Below are 12,430 nucleotides of genomic sequence, written 5' to 3'. Positions count from 1 at the left end.
GCCGCCCATTTGTATATCTTGTCTTGTCAAATACCAGGATTTTAAGCGTTTGATCCGTATACCAAATGAATTGCAACAAGATCTTGAGGCCGTTTGGGCTAACTGCTTCTCTCAAACACGAGGCAGTGTTTGCCTTCCTGCTCTGTGGTGTTGGTACCGTCTGTCTACTCTGTCACACTCTGGTCCCCGTCTTCACGCTTCCCGCCCCACCTCCCCGCCCCCCTTCCCTCCTTCCCCTCCCCTCTCGTGTCTCTTAGCTGTAGCCGAGGTTCTCCATCTCGTGGCGGTATCTCAACTCCGACACTTTCGCTTTGTGCTGCTTGCTCTCCAGATGCTGCCTGAAGTCCGTCTCCTGCTCGGCTCCACAGTTGCACATGGAGCAGTAGAACTGTCCGCTGGGAGTCACGCACATGGCCAAGTCCCTCGGGATGCGCTGCCTCGGCCTGGGGTTGTAGTACGGCCCTGAGGCGGGAGGAAGAGTGAGAGACAGTGGACAGGAGAGAGGTTAGTAGCTGCTGATTCATGTTATATTTATCCACCATGACAGCTGGAGAGACTAAAGGTAGAAAAAGATACGAGATGAAAGGCTGCAAGCAATAATTATTTTGTATTATAAGTCATCTGTCTTTTTGTTCCAATTAATCATTTAGACAATTAAAGGAGCAGTCTGTAGGATTTAGTGGCTTCCAGTGGTGATTTTGCAGATTGCAACTAACTGAACATTCCTCTCTCTCTCTCCCTCAATTTCCAAGCATGTCAAGAGAATATACGGTGGCGGCTAAAAAAAAACGTGAAAGGCCCTCGCGAGAGCCATCTTTTGTTCCTTCTGGGCTACAGTAGAAACATGGCGCACTGCGTGGAAGAAGACCCGCCTCGGAAACAAAAACACAACGATTGCACGACACAATTATGATTATTATATTCCAATTCTACCAACAGATTACCTTAAATCCTCCACGCTGAACCTTAAAATGTTGATGAAAAATTCAATAAATGTCTAATGTAGTTTAGCAGTCCCAGACCCAAAGATATTCAATTCCCTTTCTTAGTCTTTGCATTTAAAAAAACTGGAACTAGCAAATATTTGAGAGTCAGAGTCCTTTAGTTTCCTGACTTTAGCGATTTTGTTTCTGGCAACCCAATGAGGTTAACGTTTATGATTTTGAGTGAGAAGTCTCTACAACTATTAGATGGATTAATGTGAAATTTGGTGCAAGTCTGTGTCAGGACAGATTGTTGACCTCCTGATTTTTCTTTCGTGGTCATTAAAACAAAAATATCTGCAAAACTAATGGCACTCCCATCAACTCCCGTCAGCAAATACTAGCATGCTATGATGCTCAACTAAGATGGTGATTATGTTAAAAATTATACCTGCTAAACAACTCTGTAGCAGACTAAATCTAGTATTTATAGCTTAAGTACAGCCTCATGGAGCCAATTTTGTGAACAATAGGTCATGATACTTGATAAATTACTTACACTTGCATTCATTATTAAAGTGGATCAATTCACTAATTGTTTCAGCAGGAGTCTTCAGCTGAGGACACACCCAGAGACACATTCATATCACTGCTACGGGTGATAATGATACACCAGACTGGACAGAAAGAAAAAAAAAAAAAGCACAAAGTCTTCTGGGATTACATCGAGGTGGTCCTTTGGACAAAAAAAAAAAAAGACTATTGCTTGTTTGTGCTTGTGTTAACACGGCAGAAAAACGAGAAGCAGATTGAGAGAGAGATAAAGAGACAGCGAGAACGCAACCGCAGGAAAGAGTGCAGCTATTTTAGGATTTGTCCATCAAGAAAACTGATTCAATCAGCAGAACGTTGCGGTGTGTGTGTGTGTGTGTGTGTGTGTGTGTGTGTGTGTGTGTGTGTGTGTGTGTGTGTGTGTGTGTGTGTGTGTGTGTGTGTGTGTGTGTGTGTGTGTGTGTGTAGTGGATGACAGTGAGTGAGAGAAGAAGGGAATAGGCTTCACTGGATGATTTATCCTGTTTCATCTCCAGCTGAAGTGCTAATGCTTTTGTCTGCGGAGAGACAGAGAAGAAGGAGTCCGACAAGAAAGAGATGGTTGTTTGACGTCAGTAGAAAGTCTGACGTTACCCTCTCTGTATCTGTTTTCACACACACGCACACGCACACACACACACACACACACACACACACACACACACACACACACACACACACACACACACACACACACACACACACACACACACACAGGCGAAAGCAGACACTCACACCGAAACACACTGAAAACTTGGCTAAATTAAAAAAAAAGAAAGAAAAAGCTTTCAGCACAAAAAGATGTCCTTTAACCTGCAAGTTGGATGAAACGCCGGTAAACTCTGTTCAACCACGTTACTCCCAGCGACGGTGCAGCTTTGCATCAGCTTTTACAAAACCACAGAGGAGGTCGATAATAAGTGGGTGCTTCACAAAGTGTGGGAAATGAAATGAAATGACAGCACTTTGAGTGAAAAAGACTAAAATATATGTAATTTTTTTCCCTAGACTCTTTCTGCACGCTGTAAAAAGTCTATTTTCAAAACCCGTTTTTTTTTTTTTTTCAAATCGTGACACATCTCGTCCTTTGGGAGAGAGTGTTTCATGTTTGCGGGCGTCCATCATACCTTTTTAGAAAGCTGTTTACTTCACTGATGTACTCTGACATCAGCGGATGGAAGAGCTGCTTTTGATTTGTTTTTCTCTCTCTTTCTGCCTTAAGGGCGTTCGCCAGTGCTCAGTCAGCTACTGGAGTTGAAAATGGCATTCTGGACCGCCAAGCTGGCTTCCCGTTATAGAATATCTACATCAAGAGGATTATGGATATGAATCACTTTTTATGATGGAAAATAAACCCTGAGCTGCTACCGTCCAAATCCAGTGAAGTGCTGGAGTGTGGAATCATTTTTGGAGAACTAAGGAATAGTTACCTAACCCGACTTGTATGACCTTGTTTGTGGTCAGCTGACATTAATCTGTTCATGATCCAGCTAAAAGTGTCTTATTCAGCTGCTAACATGAGTAAGCATAGCTAATACCTCCTTTGTGGTTGTGTTTGTACATTTGTCCACGATACAGCCGGACTGTAAAGCTGTTTAACTCTCTGACTGATTGGTTAAATATTAACTGGAAGAATGGGAAGTTTAAAAACTGACCTTGAAGGGAACCAAAGTGTCCACAACTTCAAGTTTTTCACATCTTTGTCTATTTTTCAGCTTAGAACTTGACTGGAAGAAGTGTTTATCAGATCCAGACAGAAGTAATTATTTATCTCCCTAAATTATGCCGCTGCTGCCTCTTAATTTGAATTCATTTTGAATACTTTACCTGGCATGGAGGCGGGTATCTGCTGGCTGCGACGGTTCTTCACCAGTCGGTACTCGCTGCCGTCTTTCCTGTTTCTCCTGGGAGCAGCCTCACTGCTGCCTTCCCTGTAAAAGGCAGAACCAAAGTCACTTCAGTTCGGTCCACAAGGTGAACGAAACAAGTTCTATTATCTTTAATGATATCAACATGGCTAATTGGCTAATTAATGACTGGGTTAAGCTGCTAAAATCAAACACGGTCCGCAATGTTTCCTGAGTAACTTGTACCCGGTGAAAAATACTGTAGTTAAATTTATCTTTACATCAACTCCTTATGAACAGGCTATTGCCAAAATGTTTCGTATTAAGACACAAATATTTTTTATTTTAACTTATTTAAACCTGCCTTGTAATCAGCAAACTCTGAGAGGACCTCCAATTTGTCTGCGAGCACATTTTTGCAATCATCCTGCACAAAGCAGAACGAGGACGAAACCTGCTGCCAATACAGCAAAACAAAAATCTCCCAAACCTACATGTTAGTGGAGTTCTGTTGGGCCTCGGCCAGCCGTAGTTTCTTGGCATGGTTCTTGCCCTGGTAGTGGGCCTGTGCAACTGCTGGTGAACTGAAGGAGGCGTCACACAGTTTACAATAGTCGTTCTCAGTGGCCAGGATGACCCGGGGCGCCCCCTTATACAGCAGCGCCTGCAGAGATGGGACAAGGCAGCACAGTGTTCGTGGTGAGAGGAGTCAACTTTGAGAAGGAGAAGAAAGAAATGTTTAGCCTCCGGTGGGCTGCGGGGAAGAATTTATTTTTCAACTGGATACGAATATGAAAGTTAGTAATTACTGAGAACGCAATCCCGTCCGTGCACTAAAGACGATTCCAAAAAACTTGATATATATGTATAACTTATTAATTTTATACACTAGTTAAGTTCAGTCATGTACAAAAAGGACATTTGATGGTATATAATATAAAACTTGAGCTAAAAATGATCAAAATTCTGTCAGTTTTGTTGATTGTTCAGATCTTTACTTGATGCTGTTATTCAGAGTTTTTGTTTTTTAAATGTAGTTATTTCATTAGTAAACTTTGGAAACTTAAATTTTTGGAAAAATTGGAGAAGGCATCTTAATTTTAAAGTGCGGAGAGTGAGAAGAGACATTAAGCCGTTCAGTGGTGAGAGGAGAATGAGTTTCCGCTGTTCAGATGAAAATCAGAGTGACTCTGCAGTTCCCTCCCACCTCCTCAGAGGAAGCGACCTCTATCAGCACGGTGGCCGTTTCAGCAGCAGCAGCAGCAGCAGCAGCACACCCACCTCCTCAACTCAAACTGTCACATTTAGGTAGGCTGCTGCTGAATTGTGAAAAGTGTGGGCCTGACCTGCTTGCCTGCGTCACTGTCGCTGGATCCTGAGCTGAAGGCTGTCTGGCCAGTCGCCTCGAGGGCTTCTGGGATCCTGATGGCGGGTGGCTGTTGACTACCAGCGAAGAAGTTTCTCAACTTTTTACTGTGGTTCTTTCCCTTGATAAGATAACAGAATTTCATGTTTATTTATAGTTTTTTTTTTTTTACATGTGGTGTACATGTCTGTATGTGTATTTCCGCTGACCTGGTAGTGAGCCTGTGCCTGCTGAGCAGAGTTGAGGGTAACGTTGCAGAGTTTACAGTACAATGGTTTACACAGCTCCTCCAGGCCCAGGGAGTCCTCCTGCTCCTCCATCCCCAGCGAGGAGCCCTCATCGTGGGGCTGCTCGCTGGCTGGGGCCGCCTGACCGGGGAGAGGACCGCAGATGAGGCCGGACACCGGGGCTGGGATGAGGGCCGGTCCCGGGGGCCTCGGGGGCAGCAGTGAAGGGTCGGGGCCGGGAGCGTGGGGCGAGGACAGGGGGCTAGGAAGGAGGGGGAATCGTCCGGCGTGGGGCGCCACCACAGGTGGCAGCACCAGCGCATGTGCGGGGTTCAGATGCGGAGGCCGCATCGGCTGTGTGAGGTCCATGGTTGGAGGCACTATTGCTTGCGTGTGATCGACAGGTGGGGGCCCCAAGGCGTGTGGCATGGGCGGAGGCCCCAGTGGCTGAGCTGGGGGCATCGGAGGGGGGCCTAAGGTGTGTGGCGGTGTAATGGGGGGAGGCCTTAATGTGTGAGGAGCAGCCATATGAGGGGGCCCCAGAGTCTGGGTGGGAGCCATAGTTGGGGGTCTGATTGCCTGAGCAGGGGCGATGGGTGGTGGGCCGAGAGGCTGCGTAGGGGCCATCGGAGGAGGTCCCAGATGGTGCAGAGAGTCCATGTGTTGGAAAGACTGCTGGGGATGAGTGAAGAGACTCAGAGGAGGCTTCAGCATGGTTTCTGGGCCTGTGGACATCAGAGGTAAACACATTTCACATTTACAAAATAGAGACACTTTTTAAAAGGGAATTTAAAAACCTTGACGCGGAAGTTGGTGCTGATTCGGACAAACATGAAAGAAAAAATGCACGATCATCTGCATTGTGTGCCATTTTTTTCCCGTTAAAGCTTGATGGTTTATCTGTCCATCCAGTATTTATATCCACGACAGGTTCACGGGGGAGCTGCAACCTATTTACAACCATTGAATGGCTTGTCACAGTTATTCATAGTGTATCTCTGCTGACTTTAGTGATCGCCTGGCTTTTCTTTGAGCACCATCATGCGATTGTGGGTTTGAATTAAATGTCTGACGCCTGACTGAAAAGATGAGCATGAAACTCAGGCTGCATCATTATACATTTAGGACGCCACTGTCTTTTCATCTGGCACCATCATCGGGTTAGGTTTTCATTTTTGTCCAATACAGTTTAAATGAATGACATTCATGTCCGTTTCAAGTGTTTTTTTGTGTTTAGTGCTAATTAGAAAATGCTAATATACTCAGATTGTAAACTGAGATGATAAACACAACACACATTGTACTTGCTATACATCAGCATTCCAACATTTCCATTGTGTGTTTGTTTTGCTGACGTCATCAAGCCACTGCTGAACAGCCTCACAGAGCAGCTATGATGGATGTGATCTCGATCTGCACCTAAATACACATTGGAGAATAGGAGGGCTTTAAAGGAATGTGCAAAGATGGATTCTGTTAAATATGCCCAACTTTGTTATGTTTCAAATCTGGTAAAGATGAAATGGATTTTGTAGGAACTGCAGTGGAAAAACATTACGGTTGAGGTGGATACAGGTATAACCCATTGTGGCAGATCTGTCTTTAAGCAAAAATCCAGAGAAGTGGAATTGGAGTCAATGTCTCACAGTTGTATGAAAAGAAAGGGCTGTAACGATGTATAAACCTCTTTGCCAAAGATAAATATGTGACGAAATGATTGGATTAGAAAGTTAATGTGTCCGATTTGTTCTGCAGATTTAAGTGAATGTTGTCTATTGACCGATCACCAAACCGTCATCGAGAGGGAACTCGTGAAAATCCAATGACAGATCTACAGTGACTAAAATTAAGGCACTTATTTCTATGGCGCCCCGAGGTGTGTGTGTGTGTGTGTGTGTGTGTGGGGGGGAGTGTAAAGAGATGGGCGAATAGAAACAGATTCTAGGACAGAGGAGCTTCACACTCCAGTGGGCATCAGGAAGATTAGGCTGAGCCTGCAGCGCCTGCAGTCATGCATACGGGATGTGACATATATGTCCATGTGCACACACACAAACAGAGGCAGTGACGATAAATCATCACGGCCTGCAGTGTGACCACTTGGATAAACTGATACAGTGTGTGTGTGTGTGTGTGTGTGTGTGTGTGTGTGTGTGTGTGTGTGTGTGTGTGTGTGTGTGTGTGTGTGTGTGTGTGTGTGTGTGTGTGTGTGTGTGTGTGTGTTTTTGAATGGAAGACATGGGTGTTCATGTACGTTGTACGAAAAACATGAGAAAATTAAATTATAAAAGGAATGTCACTATACTTATTTGTGTATTTTGTTTGTGCCACTCTAATGCTCTTTTGTGTGTGTGTGTGTGTGTGTGTGTGTGTGTGTGTGTGTGTGTGTGTGTGTGTGTGTGTGTGTGTGTGTGTGTGTGTGTGTGTGTGTGTGTGTGTGTGTGTGTGTGTGTGTGTGTGTGTGTGAGGGAGAGTGTGTATTTGAATGTTAGAAAAACAGAAGGTAAATGCTTATTTGTGTATTTTTTGAGTCGCTTAAATTCTACATTTGCAGTATGTGTGTGAATTTGAATGGAAGACATGGGTGTGTATGTTAGAAAAACAAAAGGTAATGCTTATTTGTGTATTTTTTGCATTGTTCTAATGCTCTTTTGTGTGTGTGTGTTTGTGTGTGTGTGTTTGTGTGTGTGTCGGTTTGAATGGATGACATGGCTGTTCATGTAAGTAAAACAGAAGGAAATAGCATGAAGGGAATGGCACTATGCTTATTTTTTTGTGTTGTTCTAATGCTCTTTTGTGTGTGTGTGTGTGTGTGGGGGGGGGGTGTAACTACATATATATTGTCAGATCACTAATACGCCAACAGCTGTGTCAAAACTCACTCTGCTGGAAACTTTCATCTGGGATCCAATCGGACGCCCAATGACAGTGAATCACGGACCCAAAATAACACCCTGGAGTGTTTGTGTTTCCAACTGCTGCTCGCTGTCAGTCTGTGTGTCCGATCTGTCCAGCTGCCTGTCTGTCACCTGGCCTGGCTGACCTCAAGAGAAAGGTATGCTGGAAAAGACACTGACCTTAGTATAAGTCCTGTCGACTGCAAGATGAGACCGTGGAAGTTTTAGTGGATCTGGAAATGGTGCCTCTGCATTAATAAGGTAAGACTATGTGGCAGTTGCATATACATTTTTTTTTAAAATTTCACTACTTAGTGGCATTGTAAATGGTGTCTTAATATATCCTGCTCACAGATGGTTTTACATTGCTGTTGTTGGGGCTCCTTTTACGGAGATACTCTCGGGCCTCCGTAGGGAGCATCAACAGGGATTTATTTGTAGTACAAACAGCAGGGGAAGCGGGTTAATGTTGGCCCCTGCGAGTCTGTGAGTGGACAGTTAAAGAGAAAAATCTCAAGCTTCTTTATGAATTTTTTTTGAATTAATGTAACAGAAGGTAAAGTGCATGGCAGAATGCCGTGTTAGTTTTAACACCAAATATGGAGAGAAAAAAAACAGGGAAAATGTGTTTTTGATGTTATGGTAAACATAAAAGAAGGAAAATAAATGGACTGTCTTCAAATGTTATTATTTTTCACTTGTGCTATTGGATGAGTCCAGTATGATGTTGAACCAGAAAACACCTCGATGCTCAGCAGTCACTATTAATGCCATCCAGAGTCAGATCACCAATCACATACTGCTCATCATCAGTGTGATCAGCAGCATTAGGAGCAGTCCAGAACGCCGCTGCAGGACCGCTGACCCTTTATGTTTGATCCACTAAACACTTCAGAGCAGACATTGTACCAGCACACAAGATACGTATTAAACTACATGTAATGCATTTAACTATGAGCATTTTTGACTAAAGATAAACTGGAACATGCTGTCAGCTGTTTTTCCATCATCACCTCTGTACATTGCATTTTATCTTTCCTGACCTCTTCTTCTTCTTGCCGATTCTTCCTCATGTATTTACCTGGTTAATAACTTAACATTATGATTTCGTGCAGCCATCACTATGTCAGGGAACAAGGAGCCAAACAGGAACTACACCAACCAACCAGTTTTGGTCTGAAGGTCTTTGATACCATCTCATTTTGTAACATATTTTTCCCAATGAATGTAACTTAACTTCCTCTTTTAAGGTACATTTCTATTCATTTTGTTAGTGTCACACTTCTACTGTAATTAATGAGTCTTTATATACAATTAACACAAGCTCTAGTCTTAATTGCTTGGTAATTCAAACCCTTTACTAGGCCAAACTCACAGACCTTTATCACTTCTACCCTACATTTGTAACTTAAAACCCTTATGGTCAATTCGTTTTTGTACTTAATCTCAATGTCTTATTTTGCCAGTAACTCCTCGTGTTTTTTTTGTCATTTTTAGTTCAGATAAGACTCCAGCTGGGACTGACTGTGCTCAATAACAATATCAAAAACATTTACTCTCATTTTGCCTCCTCCTTCATCTTTTTTTTTGTTCCTGAGTATTAAACCGAGACACATCTCTTCTTGATTTGATATCCTGTTATTATCAAGATATGCATTGTAGGCAAAGTCTGATTAGTTCTAATAGAAATTGGTCTTAATTATGATGCTCTTTTGATCAGACTTGCCAGGAAGGAAATCTTGCAGTGATGGCTCAGCACCGGCATAAAGAGCAACCATAGGAGAAAATTCAGGAGCGAACCAAAAACAATGAATTATTAGGTATGTGTGAAGACTGCAAATATGGCAGCCAAAATTATTAAGAAATATCTCCTTATATCGTGATACAAAAGAGGTTTCTCCCACAGGAACATGATAAGCGGAGCAAAAATAGCTTTGAATTATACCAGTGAACATAATAAAAAGAGGGTTGGTGCTTGACCTTTGCTCAGAAGAATTCACACCCTGGTTTGACAAGAAGAGATGTGTCAGAGAAGAACCTGCCTGTCTGCTCTTTTATTTGGGCTCTTTTGTCTTCCTATGGTTTTAATGTGAGCTACATACTGTAGGTCAAGGTTAGTTTCCTCCTCTCCTCAAAGAGACCCAGATCCTCGCCCACATAGAGCAGACTACAGAGCTGCAGAACTTATTCACATATTCTCAGCGGTGGACCTCAACAAACAAAAATCTAATTTTGGCATTTTGCATTTGAAGCTTTGGAGTGGACACAATCAACTTTGCAAGTCAAAATCGGGCTTATGTAATATAAATCTGAATCCGAAGGCAGCGAGTGATCAGTCAATTTACAACACTGTCATATTTATCATATTTTTTGGGAGAAATATTGTTCTCAAAGTCTCTCAAAAGAATCTGCCAAAGTTGAAAAAAATAAACGGCTGTCTGGAAACGAGATCGGAAGTTTTTCTATCGCTTGTCAGATTTTTTTTTTGGAGCTTGACTGTGCTGGATTCGAACCAAGACAAAAGAAATAAAAAACCTCCTGTCTTGTAGCCTGATAATCTCACGGCCTCCACTGAGAATCACTAAATAGGCCAAGTGTTCTTTTTCTCGAGAGTTTCTCATGCCGTACAGACTGTGTTGTGTCACATCAATTATGGAGCGATGAGGGCCACATGCCTCCTGCACTTATTCCATCTGCTTCACTGGGCACCGGATGAGCAGCAAAGTCCAAATACGTCTTACTGTAATCTGAAATTTATTTACTGAGCCATTACAGTAAAGCCTGGCTTCAAGAGTACAGTTTAAACATCCATCACGTTTCCTTTTACCAGAGAAAAGTTCATTTTCACGGTCTATCTGTGATCTAGGCATTAACTTTAATAACATAAAGTGACTGGTATTCTCCGTTAAGGACCCAGAGCACTGTTAACCTGGCCTACACATTAGGCGGCTATTACCATATTGATTAGTATCTATTCCACCTTAAAGATAACAACTAGCTCTTGACATGAAAAGCTAGTTGTCTTACACATGAATTGTTGCAATTATTATTATTGAGCAGTTTAGATTTTCTTTAGTAATTGATTAAAATATTAATCTATGAAGTAGAAATACAGCTCAAAAATTTTGTGGACCAAAAGTTAAAACTTGTGGAGGTATTAAATTGATACTATTTTGAGAGAAAGGCACACAAGAGAACATTTGAGAAACGTAATTTAACAAATTACTTGAGCGGTTGGTTTATTATGAAAGGGGTCATCAATTTTTTTACTACTGAGTGGCCCATTAATCATGTCCTTTTTCTCCCACATATGTTCCAATTAGCTGCAATAACGTTGATTCACCATGACAGAGAAATCTAGGTGAAGATGACAAATGACTATTTAAACCCATGAATATCACCAAGTGGATTGATCCTAGCCGTGCTGTAAATCTTCATCATCTATAAATTCAGGACACACGCATGCCTCAAGTCCCCCCAAAATCCAACGGGGAAGCTAGTTTTGGCTTCGACTTTGAAGGTGCAGTGAAGAAACACATACTGTGCAATTGCCACATGTCACCATCAGCTGTGCAGATCAAGCCTGTAGTCCAAAGGGTGCAACAACGATTTCTTCACTTGCTCTGACAGCAGACCACTTGACAGACTGCCACACTCCAGAGATGAAAGTGAACAATGCATTGAGGCTGCACTGTTTCATTTTACAGTCATACGTGTAACCTGCAGGAATTTCCCTGGAGCCTGAGATAATAAGAGCTCTCCTGCAGTGCACAGAGATCATTAGAGCAGCTCGACAAGCTCAGATTTTGCATCGCAGCATCCACGCTCCATAAGCTGAGCAGAATGGTGGCTGGTGCACCCCTCAACATGACATTATGATGATGACAGCAGCAGCACCGGGGCAACCGGGTTCAGCATCCACCTTCCCCTGAACCATCTGCAAATGTCTGTGGTTGGATTTTTTTTTTTTTTCTTCCCCTCCATCCTTGCACATTAGCGCACAGGACTGCTGAGAGTCAAAGGGGGTGGGGGGGGGGGATCCTGTATGGTAAAGCCTCTCCTTACCTGGCAGTCGGGCAAGATAATGGCTGCTGTCACCGTAGCTGACAGGCGGCGATGTGTAGTTTCTGCAGTATTCCGCACCCGGGTAGTAAGCTGCATCCCCGCTCTTGAGCTGCAGCGCCATCATCGCAGGAACATCCCTCTGCCAACTTCTTCTCTCCAAAAAAAAACCGGGCGGCCAGGCAGGATGACAGTCCCTACCAACGCGCAGGCACCGCAGCTTTCACCGGAGGGGGGTGACGGGGGGTGGGGGGGGGTGGGGTGAGAGCTCACAGAGAATAGCGGAATCCACAAAGCGAGAGTCAGCGAAAATACGTGTTAATCCACAATATTTAAACCTATCTTATTTGTATTTTCACATGAAATATGGACAAAGATATTCTCGCTTGCGCAATTAGATTTTTTTTTTTTTTTTTTTTTTTTAGCACATAAATCCCTCCGAGGCTCCTCCGGCGTCCCTCTCCCTCTTGGTACAGTCCATTTCCGATGCCACTGCTGTTTCTTTGCATGGATGCAA

At 43.2% G+C, this 12,430-nt stretch overlaps 1 protein-coding gene across 1 annotated transcript; it reads right to left on the bottom strand.

Annotated features, from left to right (window-relative positions):
* Positions 1-240: 240 nt before the first annotated feature.
* On the bottom strand, positions 241-12,126 carry zmat3 (zinc finger, matrin-type 3). Its single transcript, XM_069704700.1, has 6 exons — positions 11,917-12,126; positions 4,937-5,679; positions 4,708-4,848; positions 3,856-4,025; positions 3,342-3,445; positions 241-462 (listed from the first exon to the last, which is right to left on the bottom strand). The coding sequence occupies exons 1-6, from the start codon at positions 12,038-12,040 to the stop codon at positions 254-256; spliced, it is 1,491 nt and encodes a 496-aa protein (XP_069560801.1). The 5' UTR covers positions 12,041-12,126; the 3' UTR covers positions 241-253.
* Between the last annotated feature and the right edge of the window lie 304 nt (positions 12,127-12,430).

This window comes from Brachyistius frenatus, unplaced genomic scaffold (genome assembly GCF_029030835.1).
Source record: "Brachyistius frenatus isolate BFR_SWC_R1_liver_20210118 unplaced genomic scaffold, ASM2903083v1 Contig_52, whole genome shotgun sequence".
Taxonomy (NCBI): domain Eukaryota; kingdom Metazoa; phylum Chordata; class Actinopteri; family Embiotocidae; genus Brachyistius; species Brachyistius frenatus.
Note: the sequence above shows the minus strand (reverse complement) of the source record. Positions and strands in the feature narration are given on the sequence as shown.

What these genes read in the sequence shown, in the direction of transcription:
- zmat3 (XM_069704700.1), bottom strand. Translation starts at nt 12,040, where the DNA reads ATGATGGCGCTGCAGCTCAAGAGCGGGGATGCAGCTTACTACCCGGGT. An exon ending in AGGCACAGGCTCACTACCAG is followed by an intron (nt 4,849 to 4,936) that starts GTCAGCGGAAAT and finishes TATCTTATCAAG; the next exon opens with GGAAAGAACCACAGTAAAAA. An exon ending in CAACAGAACTCCACTAACAT is followed by an intron (nt 3,446 to 3,855) that starts GTAGGTTTGGGA and finishes TGCCTTTTACAG; the next exon opens with GGAAGGCAGCAGTGAGGCTG.